The sequence below is a fragment of the Cyprinus carpio genome, chromosome B3 (assembly GCF_018340385.1).
Source record: "Cyprinus carpio isolate SPL01 chromosome B3, ASM1834038v1, whole genome shotgun sequence".
Classification (NCBI taxonomy): Eukaryota; Metazoa; Chordata; class Actinopteri; order Cypriniformes; family Cyprinidae; genus Cyprinus; species Cyprinus carpio.
In genome coordinates, this window is record NC_056599.1 from 11,149,689 (window position 1) to 11,175,564 (window position 25,876).

Below are 25,876 nucleotides of genomic sequence, written 5' to 3' on the forward strand. Positions count from 1 at the left end.
AAATAAACGACATTCTCTGGCAGAAACTCATGCATTAGAGCGTTTTCTTTGCATCTCTTTAAATAGCATTCACATATACGTTTCAGAATGCTGCTTTCTGTATACAAAAAAGTGCAAAAAGCAGGAATAAATTGTTTCCTTAAGTACATGGATCAAAAAAAAAAAAACATTTATATTGCACCATTATTTTTTATTGCATTACATAATTTGCAGTGCTTCATTTGATGGGCAATTTATTGCTTCATAGTCTGATTGAAGCTTTTTGGCTCATTCATCTCAGAATTGGCTGGTTCAAGGCCTAGAACTCTTTTTAGATGAAAAAAAAAAACCTTTGGACAAAATGAATGGACAAAATAGTTGTATAACCAATGCCGCTGCAAATGCCAGTTATTCATCTCATATTATTTTTGTTAAATTCACATAAATTAAATTACTTATTTTGCACAGTTTATCTTGTCTTTTGCAATACCAATTTGCTTGCTTTCTTCCCCATTAAAGAACAGAGAAACACAGAGAGGAGGGATTTGCAGTTAAGCTGCGTCCTCGTATGAACTGGTAAACACATGCAAGGGGTTAGATGAGGATGCTTTGCTGTTATTCTCACAGATTCAGACATGTTGGGCTCTGAAATAGTTACACTGATTACTGAAAATGTTCTGGTGTGGTATCTCATGGACACAATACACAATCAACACCAATAGGCATCCTTATTATTTTCATATAAACACAAGCATTGTGGTGTTATTTAGTGATTCTTTTAAAAATACAATTTCAACCATTTATTACTCGATTCTTAAATCCAGGTAAGCTCTGACTCTAAGACAACGCTTTCCATACTTTTTTAAAATAAATGATCTTCCTAACTATTTGCTCAGAAACATTCCTGTTGCCATATGCAAGCCCTTTTCTTTATATATGATGAGTTAATGCATAACCAGCCCGGAATGTCATGTGAAATGCAGTCGCTACATCTGGACCAGTTTCTTCATTAACTTGGATCAATGAGGACGCCTTGAGCGTCCAGCGCACCTCTTTCACCACAGTGATAACCCTGTCCGGTTTGTTTAAGGGCAGACTGAGGTTAAGCAGATAATTGTGTCAATGTGTTAAAGCCTGAGCCGGCCTGGATTAACTCAGGGCACCTGCTACAACTCAAACACACACTCACAGATATAAACACAGAGGCATTTACAGAGCATCCAGTTTCTACTTATTTAACTGGCTGAGTTTTTTTTTTTTTTTGGAATTAAACATTTTCAAGAAAACCAATGAATGAACAAGCACTTTTGTAAAGCATTTGAACATTTAAAAATAAAACAAGGTCAAAACTTGATTAAGCCATAGAGAGCATGCACATGATTAAATAAGATTTACAGTTGTAAAAATGTGAATGTAATAAGGTTAAAGGTTATGATGCTGTAATTCATTTACTGGTATCACTGTACAGTTGTGTAAGATAAGTAACCTTTCCCCCAGTTTTTCTGCTTGAACAGGGCTGTTGTTAGTCGGACCAATGACAATCAGCCATGGCCACAGCAAAACAAAGTTTATCATAGCATCTGAAACATCAAGAGTACAAAATGTACGTTTTAACGATGAGCATTAATACTGAAGGTTTATATGAGTTTAATCACGAGGGTACTTGATACTACTGCTAACAAACTAACTTTCTAACTTACAAAATCTTACAATAACTAATAAAATCAAAAAAAAAAAGTTTATATCTCGCCTCATCTAATGCATAATATTTACACAAATAATCAATATAAAGTGCAAGTCAAGTAAAAATTATTTGTATAGCATCTTTCACAATACACATTGTTTCAAAGCAGCTGTACGGAAATTAATGATGTTAAATCTTAATATCTTTATACCTCATAGTCGGATTTAGCAGATTAGAGCAAGAACTATAGTTTACTTTTAGTTTACAGTATTTTTGCTTACATTTAATCACCCTATCTGTCAACACAAAGTTTAACATACTTTTATATCCAACGTCATATAAAGAGGTAGGTGATTATATAGTTACATTTTGCGATGTGTAGATATGTATGCAGCGTTGGACATTATATATCCAACTTTATAGAGCTGTGTGATAATAATTTACATTTTGGTACGATATATAAACAGTCATGCAGCCGAGATTTTATATAATTGCTGTACATAAGTGTATTGTATTCATGCAGGCAAGTTAAGTAGGATGTACTCTATAATATATGTGACCCTGGAGCACAAAAGCAGTCATAAGTAGCACGGGTATATTTGTAGCAATGGCCAACAATACACTGTATGGGTCAAAATTATCGATATTTCTTTTATGCCAAAAAACAGAATAATAAGTAAAGATCATGTTCCATGAAGATATTTTGTAAAGTTCATACTGCAAATATATCAAAACTTTATTTTTTATTAGTAATATGCATTGCTAAGAACTTCATTTGGACAACTTAAAAGGTGATTTTCTCATATATTTCGATTTTTTTTGCACCCTCAGATTTCAGATTTTCAATAGTTGCATCTCGGCCAAATATTGTCCCGATTCCTAATAAACCATTACATCAATGGAAAGCTTATGTATTTATATTTATATATATATAATATATATATATTATATAATATATATATATATATATATATTATATATATATATATATTATATATATATATATATATATATATATATTATATTGGCCTATATACATACATCTTATATCATTGGATAAAATATATCATTGGATAATAGCAATTTTCTACCCTAACTCTATTTTATGGTTTCAGAAGACATTGAATAAGGAATAGAGTCATATGGAGCAGTTTTACGGTACTTTAATAGTGCGTTTTTGCCATTTTTGTAGCTTGACAGACCCAAAAACTACTATTCACTTTCAGTGGCCTGGACATATTCTGCTAAACATCTACTTTTGTGTTCCACAGAAAAAAAAGAAAAGTATGGAAGTTAGGAATGATATGAGGTTGAGGAAATGACAGAATTTTAATTTATGAATTTAAATTCTTCAATCACAGCTTTTTTAAAATTAATTTATTATAGTTTAATGTTTGTCACCAAAATTTGAGATTCTGTTGTAAAATCCCATGTTACCTCTCTGATACCCAAGAGGTCATATACGGCTGTGGTGTTTTAGTGATGCCATGAGTCAATTGCTAATCAGATTGCTGTAATAATAAACAGTTAGAAATAAATGCATCTGAGTACATTGCCCATATTAAGCCATCTCAAGCACAAGTTACTATAAATTCTTATGTAAAAATCTCTCATCTGCCTCATGTAGTGTCACAGTTGCTGCAGCAGATGGCCCAGAGCTGATCTGATCACTCTAATGCAGTGTAAAAACACTCGTGTGGCTTTCGCAGATCAAGAGCAGGAGGTTACACACTGCTTAAAAGACGAGGCCATGTTACAATCAGCGGCGATTGTTTGTTTGTTTTTTTTCACGCGAGACGAACATACTGCTGTTCCCTCATGGCATGCAACACAAACATGCATGCTGTCAGTTTTGCTTTCTCTCCAGTTTCTCAGTGCTATGAGAGCTGTTGTGTAAGCACACACTGTCTGCCAGTGCAGATAATATACTGTGAGTAAATATCCATTCATACACGTTTATGGATTGATTATAATGATTGATTGTATTAATTAGGCCTACTGCAATAGGAAAAAAATATGACCAATGTTTTCATTCTCGTCATATACCTTTATAAATACCTCTGATGATATGAAATATGTTATAGTAACATATTTATAAATAAACATGCTATTTCTGCAATGGCTAGATTTCGGTGTGGTTTTACAAATCGGAAATAGAAGGTGGCACATTAAATATAGGATGCCTATACCATTGCACTAAATGATTACCACATCAGTGTTTTCCATTGCATAACGATATGTTAAAGCAGTTCACACAGTTCTCTTTCTTTACAAAGCAACCGGTTTTTTTAAATGAAAGCAACATTATAATTTACATTAACATAATAAACTTGTTTTATCATAGAGTTGTTGTTGGCATTTACTTAAGTGCTATCTCGATAAAAAAAGGACAGCTGGTCCCGCGTCACTAGGCCTAGTCTAAATATAAGTTTCCTGAACATTTATTGAGGACAACAGTCGGTTTTCAGGACACACGAGGAAGTGGAGAGGGGCGGGGGGCAGATTGAGCAATATTACTCTTACTTCATGCTTTCGATAAAGATTATTCTGACGAAAACTGGTAACGAGGGAGAGATTAGAGAGAAGAGGAGGGTCTTCCATGCTGCGTTGGCGTACGGAGGGGGCGGTCCGTCCATGCACCTGACACACATGTGGTTCAGACGGGGTGATGGAGCGTCCTCGACTGAACCTGATGGATGCAAAGACACAAATAGGGGCCGAGCGCGTTGAAGGCGCGCTACAGACACGGAACGACTGAACGGGAGCTAACATTACGTTTTGACTTCAACCGGAGAAAAGCGAAACCGAACACCGTTTGATTTCTTCTGGGAAAGAGCCGGTCACTGAAAGTCACTGATTCGAACTGAAGATTAACTGAACTGAATTACGCGACGATTTATAACGGTAATAGGCTATGCTTTTTATTTCTCTGTTAAAGTTTACCTTACATATGTTTATTTGTGTATAGTCTATATACCCGATAGGTGCAAGTTGTTTGACTTGTGCTAAACCTATTTTTGTTTAGATTAAGACTTTTTTAATTGGACAAATGGTAGCCTTAGATGTTGGGAATATTATCCCTATTGGAAAATCTTGTTTTGGGACATGCCCCCCCCGAAAGGTGCGTCCTACTCCATAGATCGTGTAAGCCGGAAGCCTCATGCAGGCAGGTTAAGTAGGATGTACTCTATAATATATGTGACCCTGGAGCACAAAAGCAGTCCATAAGTAGCACGGGCTATATATTTGTAGCAATGGCCAACAATACACTGTGTGGGTCAAAAATTATCGATATTTCTTTTTTTTTAAAATGCCAAAAAACATAAGAATAATAAGTAAAGATCATGTTCCATGAAGATATTTTGTAAAGTTCATACTGCAAATATATCAAAACTTTATTTTTTATTAGTAATATGCATTGCTAAGAACTTCATTTGGACAACTTTAAAGGTGATTTTCTCAATATTTCGATCTCGGCCAAATATTGTCCGATCCTAATAAACCATACATCAATGGAAAGCTTATGTATTTATATTATATATATACTTATATATACTGGATAAATATATATCATTGGATAATAGCAATTTTCTACCCTAACTCTATTTTATGGTTTCAGAAGACATTGAATAAGGAATAGAGTCATATGGAGCAGTTTTACGGTACTTTAATAGTGCGTTTTTGCCATTTTTGTAGCTTGACAGACCCAAAAACTATTCACTTTCAGTGGCCTGGACATTCTGCTAAACATCTACTTTTGTGTTCCACAGAAAAAAAAGAAAAGTATGGAAGTTAGGAATGAGGAAATGACAAAAAAATTAAATAATTAAAATAAATTAATCAAAACACATCAATCACAGCTAAAATAAAATTAATTTATTATAGTTTAATGTTTGTCACCAAAATTTGTTCTGTTGTAAAATCCCATGTTACCTCTCTGATACCCAAGAGGTCATATACGGCTGTGGTGTTTTAGTGATGCCATGAGTCAATTGCTAATCAGATTGCTGTAATAATAAACAGTTAGATGGTAGAAAAAAAAAATGCATCCTACGTATGAGTACATTGCCCATATTAAGCCATCTCAAGCACAAGTTACTATAAATTCTTATGTAAAAATCTCTCATCTGCCTCATGTAGTGTCACAGTTGCTGCAGCAGATGGCCCAGAGCTGATCTGATCACTCTAATGCAGTGTAAAAACACTCGTGTGGCTTTCGCAGATCAAGAGCAGGAGGTTACACACTGCTTAAAAGACGAGGCCATGTTACAATCAGCGGGATTGTTTGTTTGTTTGTTTCAGCGAGACGAACATACTGCTGTTCCTCATGGCATGCAACACAAACATGCATGCTGTCAGTTTTGCTTTCTCTCCAGTTTCTCAGTGCTATGAGAGCTGTTGTGTAAGCACACACTGTCTGCCAGTGCAGATAATATACTGTGAGTAATTATCCATTTCATACACGTTTATGGATTGATTATAATGATTGATTGTATTAATTAGGCCTACTGCAATAGGAAAAAAATATGACCAATGTTTTCATTCTCGTCATATACCTTTATAAATACCTCTGATGATATGAAATATGTTATAGTAACATATTTATAAATAAACATGCTATTTCTGCAATGGCTAGATTTCGGTGTGGTTTACAAATCGGAAATAGAAGGTGGCACATTAAATATAGGCCTATACCATTGCACTAAATGATTACCACATCAGTGTTTTCCATTGCATAACGATATGTTAAAGCAGTTCACGCAGTTCTTGTCTTTACAAAGCAACCGGGTTTTTAAATGAAAGCAACATTATAATTTACATTAACATAATAAAGTGTTTTATAGATTGTTGTGGCATTTACTTAAGTGCTATCTCGATAAAAAAAGGACAGCTGGTCCCGCGTCACTAGGCCTAGTCTAAATATAGTTCCTGAACATTTATTGAGGACAACAGTCGGTTTTCAGGACACACGAGGAAAGTGGAGAGGGCGGGGGGAGATTGAGCAATATTACTTCATGCTTTCGAAAAGATTATTCTGACGAAAACTGTAACGAGGGAGAGATTAGAGAGAAGAGGAGGGTCCTGCGTGCGTACGGAGGGGGCGGTCCGTCCATGCACTGACACACATGTGGTTCAGACGGGGTGATGGAGCGTCCTCGACTGAACCTGATGGAGCAAAGACACAAATAGGGGCCGAGCGCGTTGAAGGCGCTACAGACACGGAACGACTGAACGGAGCTAACAGTACGTTTGACTTCAACCGGAGAAAAGCGAAACCGAACACCGTTTGATTTCTTCTGGGAAAGAGCCGGTCACTGAAAGTCACTGATTCGAACTGAAGATTTTCTGAACAGAATTACGCGACGATTTATAACGGTAATATGCTTTTTATTTCTCTGTTAAAGTTTACCTTACATATGTTTATTTGTGTATAGTCTATATACCCGATAGGTGCAAGTTGTTTGACTTGTGCTAAACTATTTTTGTAGATTAAGACTTTTTTAATTTGGACAAATGGTAGCCTAGATGTTGGAATATTATCCCTATTGGAAAATCTTGTTTTGGGACATGTATTAAAAGATGCATTAGTACTGGTCCACATCTGACTTGGACCATTTAGACCAATTAAAAACAACTGGGCTATGTTTCGAAAAAGCTACCAATTTCAAATGGATTTATTATTATTATTATTATTATTATTATTATTAGTCTCAAGCAGTGATAAAATTCTGATAATGGGAAGGTAACAATGCAGTTTTGCAATGCAATCGGGATGCCTTCAATGGGATTGTTTAACTGTTTTTTTTTTTTTAAGTTTAATAGTCATTGCGAAATGTTAACTTTTCCCAACTACCTATTTTGGCCGTCTTATTATGTTTAATCCTCTGATTTAATTTTAGTTAATGTATTCTTTATTTTTGTATGAGGAAATGTTCTTAGCGTGTAGCTTTCTGTATCTTATATAAAGCCTTGTTTTAATCTGTACTGATGCAACAGAACACAGTGTGTTGAGTAAGACGGCATTCCATGATGAAAGTGACTCACTGGGACAGGAAGAAGATAAGACTCGCTCGCGCACAAGCTGTTCCGCAAATAGGTCAACGCGGGAATTCTTAGAGAAGGCATTTCTGGTTTACATAAAGTAGCGGTTTACTGTTGTTAAAAAAAGAATCTATGTGATTATATTCAAATGATGTATAGTATCTAACTCAGTACGCGAGAACGTTGTTGATGTCACTTTGCGTGAGGTGGGTATATAACTGTACCCTCGTTAACCTGATATTATGCGGTGTAGCAAGAACGTACTGTGCTTTGCCACTGGGAGGTAATGAAGTTACATAACATTGTGTTGTAACTGAGTTTACGTAACTGACTGGATATCATTATGTTCTTTCTGCCACCAGGTGGAGCCACAGCTGCATCAGTAACATCTGATATTGACCTGAACACCACATTCAAACACAACACAGACCAAACACAACTCCTAACATTACACCTGAGAAAAATACAACGACCTCAAGATGTATGAAGAGTCATCTCAGGAGATGAGGGTGTTGAATGCGACTGCTCCCAGTAGCACAGTGTCTTTCACCGATGAAGCTGTGTCCATCCTGACTTCAAGCAGTTTGCTTGCGCGCTCGCTTCTGGGCCGAACATCGGCGCTTAAACGCAAAGACGCCAGTTCACCCAACAGCTCTGTGAGGCGTAAGCGGGAGTTTATTCCTCACGAGAAGAAGGATGACGGCTACTGGGACAAGCGCAAGAAAAACAACGAAGCCGCAAAGCGATCTCGTGAAAAACGGCGTGTAAATGACATGGTGCTGGAAAACCGCGTGCTGGCGCTGCTCGAGGAGAACGCTAGGTTACGAGCCGAACTTCTTGCACTGAAATTTCGCTTCGGGCTCATTAAAGATCCCTCAAACGCTTCCATACTTCCGCTTACAACAGGAACCTGCGTCCCACAACCTTCGGCGCCACATTACTACCTTCCACGTGGGGATGGCCCTCACCAAGCTGGTCCAATGTTGATAAATCAGTCCCAGAGTGGACCGCAATCTGGGCGAAGCATCAGAGATGCCAGCAGTATGTCAGAAGACTCAGGTTTCTCCACACCTGAAGGGTCCAGTGTTGGAAGTCCCGTCTTCTTTGAAGACAGACTAAGCGAGCATGAAAAGTTGTCTCTGCATCAAACAGATGAGCTGGGTTACGAGTCCCATCACTCCCCAACTGATGTTTTAGCAATGGGACACGTCCCCATGCCATCCAACCGGATGGAGCCGGTGGACGGTATGAAGAGTCTTCCGCACAAGCTGAGGTTCAAGTCTCCAGGCAGCGCCGAATGTGACAATCTTGGAGATCGACAAAGTCCTGTGCTGCCCACGGTTGGCCCAAGAGTTCACAGCCTTTCAGGGACAACCGAAGGAGTGGGTTACTGGACACCGCAAGACGGAGAAGACGCCCGAAAAGTCATGCCACCACAGCAGCAGCAGCAGTACAGGAATTACAGCCATAATGTGAAGCCAAACGAATCTCAATACCAAGCCGAGAACAGCATGCTTAAGACTCAGCTCAGCTCTCTCAGCGAGGAAGTGGCCCAGCTCAAAAAGCTCTTCTCTGAGCAGTTGCTCACCAAAACAAATTAAGACTTTGTAAAGAGCGCACTGGAACACTGCACACATTCACAGTCGAACTCATGAACATCCATAGATTATGAATGGAAAGAACGCAGCATGTGCATCACTACCTCTTCACACTTAGTCATAACCAAACAGAAATTGCATATCCACCTTATTTTGCAATGTGGAAGTACGCTATTGTCCGTGAACGTGCAAGATTTCCAGTTCATTAGAAAAAAATAAGAATAAAGTTCATTAAACAGTAAAACTATAAGTTTACAATATTAACTAAATATAAGAATTACCTATTACCTTGCAATATCATGCAGCATAATGGACTGTTTTCATTCAGCTAAAATAACTGGAAGCAAATGACACAGGAAGCCTTGCATGTTCAAGTTACAAATAGCTGTGCCCCACTCTTATGTAACAAATAAGGTAGATAATGACTTCTTTTTTTACCCCCTTCCTTTAACTTACATTCAGGAACATGCAAGAGCATTCCAGCGGCATCGGGACACGTCAGCTACAACGCCTCACCTCAATTCGTTCAGTTGCTCCTTTTGCCTCAAACACTGTGATCTTGCTCAAAAAAACGCCTCAGGCTCCTGTAAAACAGTGTTTGCACACACAGACCTGTCTGTCACTGTAAGTGTAAAACGAAGCATAACATCCTCCGTTGTGAAGTCATTCCTCTATTACGTGCCAACACTACTTAAACACTTGTCAATAAGTGAGAGGAGATGCGCGATGAGCCTGAAAGTCTTCACACTGTAATATTCCTCCTGCGGTTTGACAAATTTATGAATAAAGTATAAGAAATTGCTTTTTGTAACATATATCCTGATTAAAGCCGAACAGGAAGCACCAGGAAGGGGAAATAATATAATTAATTTTGATTATTGTCATGAACCAGTAGCAACTCAGCACTGATAGACTGCGTAATATTATTATTTTTTTCATACAGATCACTGCCATTGTCCAGACAAGGATGTCTAAATTGAATTAAATTGAATATTTGAGTTAAAATTTGAATACACTGTTACTTGCATTTTGATGGTGAAATGTTCTTTTGTCTTGTGAGTTCTTGTGTATTTGTACAGTAAATATACATGATGTTTTTGTGAATAAATATTTGAACTGTTTGTTTGCCTTTTATTATTCAAATAAAATTTAATTTGTGGAGCTTAATTTCTATCTATCATCTAATATAAACTTTATATAGCTAATAATATTTAAAGTATGTTTAATTGTCTAGAGCAACAGACAACAGTAGTTTCACAACATGTTTTTTAAAACAAATTCTCTTGCATTAAAATGTGAGAACCATCTCTGAATTCCCAGAATCACGTAGGACCATGTTTTGACATGTACACAAGTGCAGTTCTCATGGACTATCACCTCTGATTGGTATCAAGTTTTAACAGAAATATTCAAAGCCCTGGGGGCAATGACATTGTAGATGTCTCAATATACCAACTCCGATTTTATGTTCATGAGAAAGTAGGTTTGCAATTAAAAACCACATGCAAAGTTTGCAATTCAGTTCAATTATGTATGTGTTGTGGACTGCTTTTAAGATATATCTTGAAAGATTGTTAAGTGTAAAAAAAAAGCTGTAAAAATAATTAAGCATGGACAACAATTACAGAAATAATGTAGAAACAGTTTTTACAAAAAAATAAATGCTAGTAAATCTCACAGTTACAGAGAAATTGCAAGTATAACATAAAATAAAGAATCAATTGCTCCCATAAAAGTGTAATAAATCATATTTATTACTATCTCCATGATTATTTCAATACACTCAATAATTTCTCAAAAAGTGTATTACTATCTCCATGATTATTTCAATATACACTATACATTTAATAAGCCAATAACTCCTTAAATAATCCAAATTTGTTTTTGCAAAACTAGCACAATCCACAAGAGGTCAGCAAGTCCTGTTGTATTTCCATTCAGATTATACACACTCACACGCACAGCGTTACTAATACAAACCGAATTAAATGACACACAAAGATTTGCACAACAAAATCACCTGATTCAAGATCAAGTTTCACCTTGACATTTCCCAGTACTTCCTTTAGACTAAGAATAAACATCTGACACCAAATAAAGGCTACCTCAATCCCCTGAGAACTGAGCTCCGCTGAGACCTTTCTGGTGGCGTAAGAGCATATAAATAGATGCAAGAGTCTATTTAAGGAGCTAATCTCTAAAAACAAGGCACGAAGCTTTTCCTGAGCTTCAGTGTTTACGTAAAAGCTCTGTCACTTCCACACATTCATGATTCCCGGGTAATTTCCCTCCCTGACATCCCTGCTCCAGTGGTCCACTGACCCCTAACTGGCTGATCTTCATCACTCACGCATTCAGTGAGAGGCTGGGCCTGACATAGTGCGACGGTTGCCATGGAAACTTCTTCCAGAAGATGCTGGGTGCGGTGGGATTGGGGGGTTGAAGGCAGGAAGGAGAAGAGGGGAGGGAACAGCGGGCCACATCAAAGTTCAAGGTCATCTTCACAATACTATTGTGTCTGTGACTTCAGTCAGCAAGGAAAGGGAGACATGTTTTCATTCTAATTTATCAATGTAAAAAAAAATAAAAAATAAAAAATAAAAACATATGATGTTGGCTTCAGATTGATGGCAGCCCCTTTCTCCTATTAAGATCAGCAGAGGGATTCTCACAAAAGCTGTCAAAAATAAATAAAATTAATAAATAAATAAAAGTTTTGGGACCATCAAGGAAACGCTTAATATCATATTCTGTATAATATCAAATTATTATTATTATTATTATTATTGTTATTTTTATTAGCACAATGTTACAAAATATCTGTACAGTACTATTTGCAGTATTGCAGGATTTTTTTTATTGTGTTGAATTTAAAAATAAAAAGGTATTGCTTTATTGCTTTAAATCATCAATGAAAATAAACAGGACATAAAATCCTCTATACAGTTTACTAAATATAGTAAAATACAGAATATCAACACAAATATCATCAATGCAAAAGTAATATGTCAATATACATTACACTAATAGCCAGGGGTAAATGTGCTTTATTGTCTGAAAATAGTGACACAAAGTATTCTAATGCTCTTCTTAATGGATTTTATTTATTTATTTATTAATTTATTTTCCTTTATTTAAAAAAATCAGGCAGTACTGCTCACAAAATTTATCCTTAAACACTGTCACTGGGATTCACTCAGACATTAGGCTAAATAAAAAATAAATAAAAAAATCAGCTGGCAAAAAAACATTGGTTTAAATTGGGTCAAGGCCTTCACAAGACTTGTATTGTACTATGCTTGTATTTATTTAGTAACCACTTTTCAAAACATCTAGAGGGAAAACCACAATAAAAATAAAAAACTGTGAAGGAGAGTGTTATGTGCAATTACCGAATACATTTTCATAGCTATATCCTAAGAGGTAAGTCTCATAACCTTAATACGTACATGTTTTCACCATGTCAGCCGTATTATGAATATGACCGTCCTACATCTGAGAGTAGGTCTGGCCGTCTGCCTGATCCCTCCCAGTTATTATGGCTTGCGGATGGGAGGGAGGGCTGGAGGTAGGTGGGGGCAAAGAGAGAAACAAAACGTGACGAGGCACCCGAAGCGTCCTGTTATGCAACCGCTGACCTACTAACATACATTTCTAAACAGAAGCAGCTAGCGGCAGGATACTGGAGCGCCTCGCCAACACAACACAGGGAACCAGGGCAAAAACACACGGGCTGCGGAACCCCTGCGTACTGGACACGGCTTGTAGTGTGCGTGCATCACTTCGCCTTTTATTCAAGTCACCGAGGCTGATACAAAGAGACTAATAATAGTCATCGGGCCACAGAAATATTTTGGATACAAACACAAAAGCCACAAACGGTACGTATGTTTAATTGCTTACTTTTTGGGGGGTGCATGCTCACTCACACAAACACTGCATGCTCACAACTGCACTGGTGATGCTCGTGCTCCTGGCGTGATCTTGCGGACATTTTACGCGGTTATTAAAGCGAGGTAGCTAACTGAAATTAATACAAGTAGCTATGATATTTGAAATGCAACTATTTCTGTTCACTCACAGATAAAGGTTTAATGTATTTATTTGTTTACGCATGCTCATTACAAATTCGGATGTTGCTCAATGTGCATGTTCGCGATGTTAAGGCGAGGCCGGGACCCCTCGCGACTGTTGACAGGACATTTAGCACTTGATGCCCGTGAAATCTTTTTATGTTTCCATACACATTAATTCAGCATGCATAAAAATGTTTTCTGTATGCATATCTGATTGTTTGTTTATATTTAGTAATGAAATAATATTGCGTCATTTTAAAATTATAATATATGAATCGGAGTTACAGAAAGTTCAGTCGGGCGTAACTTATAATTTTGATTAAAACACTTACATATTGAAATGTTTGGATATATGGTTGCGGTTTAATGTTTGTCAGTGACGTTTTAATTACAGTTTACACAATGTGCAAAATCTAATTGGGTTAGGAAGTTAATTCGGCGCTTCGGGAGGAAAAATCCTGGACACGCTTCTCGCTGTCACGTGTAACCGTGCTCGGTAAAGGTTAACGCGGGTGTTTACGTTAGACTACTCAGACCCGTTAACTCTTTCCTGGTATACAGGCGCAAGCAAATACCGACTGGAAATCAAATGTAACTATGTTGCATATAAAATGCAATTGTCTAACTTCACGCAATGCTTGCATAGTAAAAGCTTGTTTATGTTATTGATATCCATCTATATTTTATCTTGGTACACGGTGTGGGAATTATCCAGTAACATTTAGAGGATTTTTTTTTTATTATTCTGCCAGAAATCTAGTTATTTTAAGTTTATCCCCCGAAACGCAAATAATTGTTAAATAGTTTCAGTATTTATAAGATACTGAACAAAACTGTTGCTACCTTAGTAAGGGATGGTGCAGATTTTCCACACTCTTAACTTTTTTTAGTTACAGTTGTATTAATGATGAAACCAATTATGATGGTCAGATGTGGATATGTGCATGCGATTTGTATATATAATGATTATAGGTGTCAATGAACTTTGCGTTGTTATTCTCCTGAGCTTCCCGGCAGATGGTTGTAAACTGATTTAATGAGATCCTCATCTTTGATTACGTGTTTATACAGTGTAATTTACATGTGTAATCATTGTGTTTTAAAGGTGTGTGTTTTTTTTTTTTTTTTGGCCCTTACAACACAGTGTAGTGTGCTAAGAATAGTATAGGCCTAAGTATGTTTTAAATCATAAGATTTTGGATTACAATTTTTGGGTTCAACAAAGTGTATTAGGCTATGTAGTAAGCAAATATGGACTGTAGGATTCCAGAGAAATAAGTCAAGCATGCATGCATGATAGCCTAAAATTTGTGGATGTGAGATTTGCTTGACAGCTTGCAGTTTTCTTTTGATATGCAGTCTTTCTGTGTTAAGAGTTACATAACGGTGAGAAATGAAAAGTCTAAAATAAAAAAAATAAAAAATATGCGGAGTCTTTAAGGCATCAGGCGGACTGCTTTGTGTGCTAGCGCCGAATGTAGGTCATAAACCTGAAGAAAACACACCCTCTCATCTGCCATAACAAAGAACAAAGATTCTGCCAGTTTATAACAAAATCTTGCGAATTGGGACCTGCTTCAATGCCAAAAAAAACAACACATTAATAGTGCCAGCTCTGTGTTAAATTGTGGAGATGAAGATTCCAGGTTGTAGATAACAAAAACACTTTTGTTAAGTGCAATGTCATTGTTGGTTTACAGTGTTGATTGTGACAAAGTTTATTGTACCCCTTAAGCAATAAACATTCATTCAGTTTGTGAATTTCTTAAGATTTCTCATAGTGAAAGAGAAAGGAAGATAGGGAGGAGATTTGTCGTTATTGTGCTGATGAGGCTATCAGGGAGAGGCGAATTACTGTTTAGTTTTGTGGGGCAAGAGAGCACATGTGACTGGTGCAACACATGGACTTGGTCAAAGCATTTATATTTTTTCAATAGAGGATGATATGAGTGTGTTTATAGAAAGAGTTGGCCTGGAACTCCTCCTGCTTGTCCAAGGCCTGCCCTCCTCCTACCTGACCAAATAAAACCAACATTGCAACAAACAAATCCAAAAAACCCACCTCCTAACCCACGTGCCGAATATTACATTCTGCCCCAGGGTCAATTACATGGCCACAATGAAATCCAGCACCCCCGCCTTCTCCCATTATTTCCATTACTAAAACGGCTGTAAAGCAACACATGAAACATTTGAGCTGAATTATAGTTTCCAGGCCTCGCCCAAGTAAAGACTACAGTGGGACAGACATGCTATTTCTTCCCTGATGAAAGCTCACATGCACAAATATAACCCATATACTAGCCTATATATAGGGCAAATTAAATTGGGCTTTATTGTCTTATAACAATTTTAAGCTTTGCTAATTGGAGGTCATCCATTGAGATCAATTATTAGGAATTATGTCTTTAATCCATGTGCCACATGATAATCAAAAGCAGTTTTGAATTACAGACGTAGGCATGTCATGTCAAATTCTTTAGGATGGTTTGGCTATTGGTGTCTCCATTCTTAAGATTTGATAATTTGTTGCATTGTTGCTAATGCGAGGAGATAAATGCATCTTTAATGATTCATGGGTGTGGTTGACAGGCTAAATAACTCATCCACTAACTATTTTTATTAATAGCCTCTTCCCTTCCCTCCATTATAAAAGAAAGATATTGAATCAAAGAGAAACAGTATTTACATTTATAATAATTAGAATTTTATTGTAGTCATTCCAGTTTTTAAAACTACTTCAAAAGTACATATAACACAGTAAAGGTGCTCTACTCATAACGATTGGCATTTGTAAAGAATCTGAAATGATTAATTGAGAAAATAAGTCTGACTGATTCAGTCAATGAAACAGATGGTTTGACGCAATCACTAAAAAGAACTAAATCAAGCATTTTTCTCACAAATTTGACAGTATACCCTAGAATAACACTAAGTACTATGCCAGTATTAATAATTTTGTTTAAATTTGATTCAGTTTTCAGATAATTGGGAATTTGGTGCTGATCTTTGATGTGGCTTTTTTTGTTGTTGTCTTGGAAAGCGCCATGTTTGTGTAGCTGGCATTCAGCAAAATGTGTGCAAAATCTTTTTTTTGTTTTAACCTTCTTCATTCCGTTTATCCTCAATCCATCTCTCACCTCTCTATTTTCAGCAAAAACTTTAATTCCCTTGCCCTTTCTGTCTCTGTCTCTCGTGATGCCTGTTTCACTCCTGACCTATATTTGAGGACAAGAGGAAAAAAAGTTTTTTTTCTTGCTAGCTGCCCTGTTTCTAGGTCAGTGGGTCATTCAGGGAGACTTTTTTAGTTTTGTGCCTCACTGAAATGTCTTTTGGTTCATGAAACTCCCTGTTTAACTGTTTAACATTATTTACATTTAATAAAAATTGCACTTGTTCCATTCATAGCATTAACTAATTAAGGGAGGGAAATTACTGTTTTGGCCCTGTGCAGTACCAGACTAAACCAGAAAGTTTTGATTGAAGCCATCAGAAGAGGCTTAAGATGTCTATTGTTACATAATGTTGCCTCAGATGTCTGGGATGAGAAGAACATAACCCATAAAAAGGGCAGCCAGATCATGGGATTACACTGCGTTCATCTGCCTAATTTCGGATGCAGATGGCATACTTAATGCTACAGAGTCATGGTGCTGTTTTAGATAGGCAAGTATAGCCTTAACTAAGAGTATCTTTTACTGTTGCTTCTCCTAATAAATATAGCAATGCTTTTACTCCTTGATATTTATTCTTTTATTGTTAGAGAACAAATGTTAGGAAAAGTAGAGTATCAAAGTAGATTTATGTATTAAGAATATATATATTTTCCGTCAAATTAGTTTTTTAAGTTTGTAGAAAAAAAAAAAAGGAAATCAGGCACCTTTAGCTGAACAACATCGTGACATTGAAAAGGGGAGTTGGTGCTCAGTTTAGGTCATGATCGGATCACAGCAATGTGGAATTGCCCACTGGCTGCTGAGTTAATCATCACTGGCGACTCTGCTTTTCCATTAGTGCTCACTTTAGATGGCTGAAACAGTTACCACCCCTGGATCTGAACTCATGTTGATGGAATGTTCCCCTTCTCCCCTTTTTCCAGATATGCCTGACCTATATTGCAAAGCTCTCAATCCGCAGATCATAAAACCTGGCTTGCCTTTTCCCTGACCTTGGTTTATCTGCCATTATAGTAATTATTGTTATGAGGTTTTCTTGGCTTCTCCTCATTTCTCATCTAAAGCATGCTTCTTTCGAAAGTTCTCCTTGAAAACCTTTTAGTGAGTAGTCATTAAAAATGAAGTGTTAATGGTTTTGGATTCAGTTCCTGGGCCCCATTGCATATTGGGGCACCAGAGCATTTGGACTGTGCAGGCAAGAGGAGATGTGTTGTAACATTTGATGTTAATTTTTCAAAAGCAGAAACCTCCTGCACTGGTTCCCTCAGAGCAGATGATGTAATACAGGATAAGGTTTCAAAATGTTAAAACAAATCATGTGTTCATTGCTAATGTTTACCATATGTGTAGTCCTGTTAACAGAACAGTCTTGACTAAACTCTGTACAAAGGGTAATGTTTAACTTGTCAGAATGAGGAAACTTATCTTAGGTAATATCTGTTTAGCTGTTGATCCTCAGTGACAAAGAAAAGAAAGAAAGAAAAAAGTGCAGTTTGGGTAATCACTGAAAGCGTTCCTATAACCTCTCTTTCTCTTTGCATTTTGAGAGTCCAGTGTCTAGCCAGAGAGTAAAGGTCGAGGGTCGCAGACAGACAAATCAATAGCAGGGTTAGCAGGTCAGACGGTGGTTGCGGGGCAACAGAAAACATTCTGTGGTTGTCAGGGTTGAGTAGATGAAGCAAGAGGATATGACAAAGACACGGCTGAACATTCCACTTCTAAATCTTCTGATTACCCAGCCATGCAGAGAAGCATGAAGAGTTTCATTAAAAATGAAACAGCACAACAAATTAAAAGATTTCTTTGAAGTGGCTAAAGGCAAACTGTGAATTGCTTTAGCTTTCGGGGATTAACAAATCTGTCTTTCTTTTCTCTTTCATGTTTGCAGCCTTTCATCGAACAGCCAGCTGGAGGCTTTGGGAGCAGCAGCACCCCTCCCCAAGAGGCTGACAAGCTGGGGCAGACCGAGTGACCTATATCCTCCAACACGCCCAAGGCACTGGGACACATCTCTGTCAGCTTGATAGAGCCGTTACATAAAGGAATAAAAGTGAAAACAAAGAAAAGGGGTCAGAATCCTTTAAGCAAATTTGGTCACATTTCCTGTACTTCAGGACTTTATTAGCCCTCTTTCATTCCCCTGTTTGGCTTTGAAAGACATTGTGTGCAAGACACTTGATCATCAAGGGATATTTGCTTGAGCTTCACATCAACAAAATCAATGAGGTTCAATTTTCCAGGGACTAAAATACCTCATAAAGTCTTTGATTATCCAGCTACTTAGTTGAAGATTCTCCAGTCCACTATTCGTCGGGATATCCTACAGAAATTCCCATAGCCACCTTTCCCCCTTTACCCCATCCCTGTTTCTTCATTTATTTCCATTTTACCAGTGGTGAAGCAGAGGTCCCAAACTGGCTCCCATTGAGGAACAATGGAAAGTGTGAGCTTAGAAATTTCAACAAATTCCAGTGCCGGCAAAACCTTAAAGAACACAGAAAGCTTTCTGGACTACAGTGACCTTCTCCATTCACCTCAAAGCAACATTCGCCAGAGCCGCCTTCTCAAACCAAAGCCAAACATGAGCTGTCGACGCAAGCGTGAGTTCATCTCAGATGACAATAAGGATGCATCCTACTGGGAAAAGCGACGCAAGAATAACGAGGCTGCCAAGCGTTCCCGGGAGAAACGGCGCTATAATGACATGATCCTAGAGAACAGAGTTATGGTACTGAATGATGAAAATGTACGTCTGAAAACTGAGCTTTTACAACTTAAGCTCAGGTTTGGAATGATAAGTACAGCCTCCTACATGGAAAAGAGTCAGCAGATTGGTGGAGCAGTCAATGGAAGTCCTGGGGGAAACTCCACGTCCTCCTCTAGCACAAGTGATTTCTACCGTAATGGTTACTCAAGTGTTTCTCAGATGATAAACTCTGATTCTTCTGAAACGGACCAGTCTGTTCGAGGAGACAGGCATGTGAAAATGGCAAAATACTCCCCACGAGGTTCCCTCTCCGATATGTCCGATGGCTCCTCTCGGGACAGCCCAGAGCCACTTGTGTATGACATCAAGCAGGAGGGGATGGGTCTAGATATGGACATTGTCAACAGCACTACCACACAGATCATGCTAAACATTCATTCTAGGTTGCCTGCAGTACTTCACCAGCACACTTTTGAGCCAGGTTATTCAGCCAACCAACAGAAGCAACGACGCCAAGAGACCATTGCGAGTTCAGTCGCTCCACAATCCGCTCAAAGAAGTGTTATCCTATACCGTTCAAGCAGTGCCTCGTATCCTGTGGAAACTCAGGAAATGATTCCTAAAGAACAGCAGAACCTCACACAGCCTACTGAGGGACCAACTGGAAGTCCCAAAAGCTTGGCAGAGGTGTTAGAGAGAAAGTTTTTGGACTCTCCTCCTTACGAGTACCTAGATGGGGAAGCAGCCAAAAGGCAAGCTTACATTGCTCAACAACAGGCCCCCAGGGTTGATGCTTCTGCCCCAGATCTTCTAATGAGACCAGAGGAAGGAGATGAAGCACAGATGTACCAGTGTTCTAATGGAACCTTAGAGAATGATGAGCCACCAGTGCTGGCCTACGAAGGAGGCTTGAGACAAGAAGAGTACTACGAGAGTCACTCTGGAAAGGACACTTCCTCAAGTGACGGGGATCCCCGCAGCTCTGATAAAGAGGGATCCACCGATGATGAGTCTCCCTCTTCTTCTTGCTCTGATACAGGGAGTAACCATCCTTGCCTATTCATGACCCAGAGCTCCTTCTCACCAAGCCAGTGCAAAGACGGCCAAGCAGAAATTAAAGGCACTGCCCTACCCCACAAATTGAGACTCAAACACAGAGTTCAGAGCAATGGGAGAGCATCGTCTCAAGACTCGCCAACGACGCCACCTGCTAACTTCCAGCCATTACCTCAGCATCCTTACCTGGCCTTGTCTCAATCTGGCGGCCAATCAAGTCCAGGGTTTTACAAGCAGGACACCTCGGCTGAAAGCATCGAATGTGGGAATAAGGAATCCAGTATGCGTAACAGTCGTAACAAGAGACATGACTGAACGGAAAACTGTGGGACTCACTTGGGTCTCGATATAAATCCCAGAGAGACTTTTTATAAACCCATCTTGAGGTCATACCTTGATCTTGTACCCTTCACCCCATTCCCTGTTCAAATGCCTAGAGATAAGATAAGTGGACATCGTCAGGACTGCTGCATTGTACCATAATGTATATACTTACCTTTTGTTGGTTTGGTTTGTTTGTTTGACCTCCTCGCAAGGTTACAGCAGCATTTTTATACAAGAATGAAATAGAACAACATGCTATTGATCGCACTTACTCCGTAGTTCCCATGCTGCTGCAAGATGTCAAAGTGTGTAATTCAATTCAAATGCAATATCTACCATATGTGAGGCATTGTAACGGATTCATATTTGTAAATAGGCAACTTCAAGTGCCCCATCCTAGTTTTTGGCCGCACCTTAACAACAGAACATTTGCAGGTGGCTGTGCACCATTTTTAAACATACCAAACACCAGAAGATTCAGGGAACTTTTCCCTTGACCAAAGAAACATGGCTTCGAGTTTATACCTCTCTCTGCTCCCTACCTCTGTCTGCTTTTCTAACTAGTGCTCCCCATCACTTTCCCCACGTTAAACAGCCTATCTATCACTCCTTCTTGATCAGGCACTTGGTTTGAATGTATAAAATGTAATATAAATATTATATATGAATATATTTTAAGAAGAAAACAAAAATAATACATGAAAAAATGGCGAGTTCGGTGACTAATGAATTTGTCCTTGTCAAAAATACTGTACAATATCAGTGTGTTTGCTGTTTGAGATGTCACTTAATATAAACTCCTTTTTTTACTTTAACAATTTGCAATTAAATATTTTTTTAGAAACTCTCCTTTTATAGAAATTACAAAATGCCCCAAAGCCTTTACAGATACATTAGTGGGTTGATGTAAGCTTCATGTTATAGATTCTAAAATGTGTTTCCATTGCAGTTATAACTCATTGTCTGATCTTGAAACATTACTTGCCGTTTAACGTAAAAAAAAAAAAAATTCCAGATAATGTTTAAAACCTTAAACCTATCCTAAAAGTACATATCTAACTTCCCTTTTATGTAGACTCCCCCATGTTTATAGTTTTCCTTATACACCAACTGATGTAAAAACATTGATTTGCTTCGTAACCTGTTACAGGGAGAACTGTCTATAGGCTTAATGCAGAATGACTTTCTCTTTCTCTCTGGTTATGAATGTGAAAGGAATGTTTTGCTCTTATTAGCATGGGGTTTACAGGAAAGCTCCACCCTGCTTACATCAGTATAAATGGATGATTGCTAGCATAGTGTCTTTGACCGTTTGCCCTTGAGGCCCCTTGTTAAGCGATTCAGCTAGCTGATACTGCAGTTTTTTTACAGTCTTTAACTGGTTGGCTGACTCCTCGCTAGTTAACCGCAACCCTACATATGTTTCCCTGCCAAAAATTAGGTTTGATTAAAGTTTTTTGTTTGTTTGTTTGTTTTTTTTACTTTTAGAAGAATGCTTGTAAATTTTTCAGATGTAGCTCAATTTTGTAACTTATTTTTCCAAAATAAGTCTACATGTCATGTTAACTTATGGCACTTGTATATAAATGTAAAATATTTTTTACTTACAACACTATATTGTGCTTTTTAAATGAACTGTTTTGGGGGCCAAGTGTTGTCCTGTTTATCACTAGCTGCGTCTTTACTTCCTGTTTGCTGTGATTTGGTAATTGCTCACCACAATGTCATCTATCCACCTTCATCCTTTCAGTGTGTTTCAAACTGAGTGATGTTTGATGTTTTTATTTTCTTATGGTTTTATCAAAACGAACATGAAAAAAAAAGCGAGCAAGGCTTGTTTGGTGTTATTGAGTAGACGGTGGCACCGCTGTTCTGTTGCTCCGTTTTGAAATAGATGCATATTGTAAATAACACTAATATTCAGTGCAAGGGTTGGGTGCATTTCAAAAAGTCAACAAAAAAAATAAAAAGTTGTTGCATTATTCATGTGTTCGTCCTTTTTAATACTTCATCCACCTACATAATTATATACTGCAGTTATGTAATCAGATTTCGCAACATGCAATTACAGCCTTATTCAATCAAATTTATTGACATCAGCTTACATAATTGTGAATCTTTCAGTATGTTTAAAGAAGTTTTGACTGCTGTATAAAAAGTATTTCACTCAAGCTGAAAGAGATTAGTGAATAAAGGCAAGAATAAACAGCCTATATCTTCTGCTTTAATCTGGTTTAACATTGCGAAAGGGCAGAAGTGTTGAATATCTTGTTCTGGCATATCATGAGATACTGACACACTGACACACATCAATCTAGCTTTACCACAGGCTTACTTTACTTGTGTAACACTGACCTAGTTACTCGGTGTGCTGCTTAAACAAGTAACATGTGACACATTCGTGTTCAGTGAACTGATATGTACATGTTACATATCGACTGTCACTCATAATGTAACATGATATGTGGTACACAATGTGCGTATTTGAGAATAGCGCTGCATAAACATAAACACACAAACTATGTAGTCAAACAGGATACAATCTGTTCTTTCTCTTTGTGATGGTATCTACCAGTAGAGAATACAAATTAAACCCTTATTTATATAATTCCTTCATGTTCTCATTGTGGAGATATGCATGTACGGAACGGCCTGTCCTGCTGATGAGGACATGCACAGGTCAGCAGATCTTTCAGGTGTTTTTAGTTTTAATGCCACATAAGTAGGCCAAAACCAACTCCATGTTAAGTTTTATGCAGATCTATTAAAGGGATACTCCACCCCAAAATGAAAAGGTTGTCATTAATCTTTTACCCCCATGTTGTTCCAAACCCATAAAAGCTCTGTTCGTCTTCGGAACACAATTTAAGATATTTTGGATGAAAACTGGGAGGCCTGTGACTGTCCCATAGACTGCCAAATAAATAACATTGTCAAGGTCCAGAAAAGGTATGAAAGTCGTCGTCAGAATACTCCATCTGCCATCAGACGTGCAATCTGGGTTATATGAAGCGATGGGAACACTTTTTGTAAGCGAAGAAAACAAAAATAATGACTTCGTTCAACAATACCTTTGTCAACGGTCTCCTCTGTGTCTCTTCATATCACCGTATGCTGCGTATGCTCTTCTGTGTCATCCGCGCCACAAGGATGTGCTGTTTCTACGTGTATTTAGCTTTGATTTGAAATAAAACAGTGCATCCTTGTGGCAGTGCATCCGGTTTTCATCCAAAATATCTTAAATTGCGTTCCAAAGACGAACAAAGCTTTTAAAGGTTTGAAATGACATGGGGGTGATTAATGACAACATTTTCATTTTGGGGTGGAGTATCCCTTTAAGAGAAAGTAGAGTACTTACGCTCTCCAATAAGGATAGCCCGAGGTACATGTCAGATAATTTTGGGTCAGCTGCACTTGCCCTTTCACACCAGTGTTGTATTGCAATATACATTATGTTTGTGGCTTGAAAACTTAAACATGTGGTTTTCTATTCTTACATGCATAAATACTTATCTTTTTTTTACATTTTCAAATCTACACAAAGTACAAAATATGTTGAAATGTGCATATTAAATGTGTTAAATATATTTGTGATAATTTTCTAAACTACTCTAATTTATATATATATATATATATATGTATATGTATGTATATGTATATGTAGATATATATATATATATATTAGTTTGTGTGTGTGGGTGGTGTGTGTGTGTGTGTGTGTGTGTGTGTGTGTGTGTGTGAAATATACCTATTTGCATCTACATCTATCTATCCATCTGTTTAAATATCAATCTCTTTATATATCTATATCTATAGAACAAGGAAAAAAACTTAGTGTTGAGTTCTGGTTTAGTTTAGCTGAATGAAACAAACATACCATGCTTGCAGTATCGTATCGAACCGATCTCATCGACTTGTGTTCTTTGAATACATTTTCCTTGAATAAAACCAAAGCCCTTGTTCTGATTACATTCAGATTACATTTCAACGAGGAGGATGTTACACAATCTGTTTGTGAGGGCACAGAAGCAGACAGACAGGTCTCAAAAACAGAGCTGACATAAGAGTCTATTCAAAATGAATCTGGCACAGAGAGAGAGAACACTGGGACAGAATGAGGGATTGGGCTGAGGGGATTTAGATCTCTCCTGAGACACCAGACTGTCTGATCGGAAACACCCTGACCTGGTCGACACTACAAACTGGCCACACGACAAAACAGAACTAGAGCACTCTGTCTATAGAGCAGGCCTGTCTATAGCAGAGATTCAATTCGCAAAGACTATGGAACATTGTATTGGTTTCTTTACATAAAGGTTAAACAAAATGTATTTGTCACAAAATTATATTTAGCATATATGCAATATATATTGTAATATGGGTTATAAAGATTTAGTGATTTAAATGCAAACCAAGCCCTGAATTGTAGACACTAGTTGTCAAAACACAGGCAAATTATTTGTTGCTTCATTAAAGCTTACATTGCAGTGAATCATGTTGATAAATATTAACCCAATTTATTGACCCATATTAACCCAACTGGTTAATACTGGCAATTAAAGAAATGTGTGCCTCTAAAGAGTGCTGAGTGAAGTAGGCCAATGCAACCAATGCCAGCAGCCTCACATGAACACTATTAATAATCACCTCTATTTTTGAAGCCAGTGTCATAACCTGTTTATGTGAGCTTTGAAACGCCAGTGCAATGGCTACTGCAGTGTCGGTGGAAAGGTGGGGCAGCGGTAGAGCTAATGATCCCCAAACATCAGCAGTCCCAACAGTAGCACAGTCCTATGGATTCGGCTTCCCCTTTGTCCCCTTTTTGTGACTGGAGCGCATGGAGGCTTGCATAAACAGGTCAGCTGAAAAGTAGGTCAGTGTGAAGGGAGGGAGGAATGAGAGAGAGATGGTGATAGACATAGAAGTGAAAGTATTGGGAAAAACAGAAAAGAGGGAGCAAGAGGCCTGTCCTGTAGAGGAAAGCTCAAGGAAAACAGGCTTCTCAGGTTACCTGGCTTATTTCGAACAGCCGAGAGTGCTGGGTCAACAGATCAGGCAACGGCTGCATGTGTTTGTGCCATTGCACAACAGAAATACTGTGCATTTGGATTTTGGCCCACTGCAGGCTTTCCTTATATCTGCATATACACCATCTCCCCTCTGCAATCACCAAAGGCCAACATTTAAATAAAACGATTTTTTAATTATTAATGCAAGCTGCATACTTATTCGCA

At 37.8% G+C, this 25,876-nt stretch overlaps 2 protein-coding genes across 3 annotated transcripts; both read left to right on the forward strand.

The window, feature by feature from the left end:
- The first annotated feature begins 4,430 nt into the window (after nt 1–4,430).
- On the forward strand, nt 4,431–10,424 carry LOC122136480 (NFIL3 like protein-like). Of its 2 annotated transcripts, none has more exons than XM_042719646.1 (2): nt 4,431–4,567; nt 8,068–10,424. In XM_042719646.1, exon 2 carries the CDS (start codon nt 8,185–8,187, stop codon nt 9,304–9,306), a length of 1,122 nt encoding a protein of 373 aa, XP_042575580.1. In that variant the 5' UTR covers nt 4,431–4,567; nt 8,068–8,184; the 3' UTR covers nt 9,307–10,424. The 2 variants fall into 2 exon arrangements, with proteins under 2 accessions (XP_042575580.1, XP_042575579.1); XM_042719645.1 differs by lacking the exon at nt 4,431–4,567 and adding an exon at nt 6,716–7,039.
- A 2,461-nt stretch (nt 10,425–12,885) lies between these two features.
- LOC109067834 (nuclear factor interleukin-3-regulated protein-like) lies at nt 12,886–22,624 on the forward strand. Its single transcript, XM_042719647.1, has 2 exons — nt 12,886–13,184; nt 18,444–22,624. The coding sequence occupies exon 2, from the start codon at nt 18,990–18,992 to the stop codon at nt 20,631–20,633; it is 1,644 nt and encodes a 547-aa protein (XP_042575581.1). The 5' UTR covers nt 12,886–13,184; nt 18,444–18,989; the 3' UTR covers nt 20,634–22,624.
- The last annotated feature ends 3,252 nt before the right edge of the window (nt 22,625–25,876 follow it).

Excerpts from the sequence above, each read along its gene's own strand:
- LOC109067834 (XM_042719647.1), top strand. The coding sequence starts at position 18,990 with ATGGAAAGTGTGAGCTTAGAAATTTCAACAAATTCCAGTGCCGGCAAA.
- LOC122136480 (XM_042719646.1), top strand. The coding sequence starts at position 8,185 with ATGTATGAAGAGTCATCTCAGGAGATGAGGGTGTTGAATGCGACTGCT.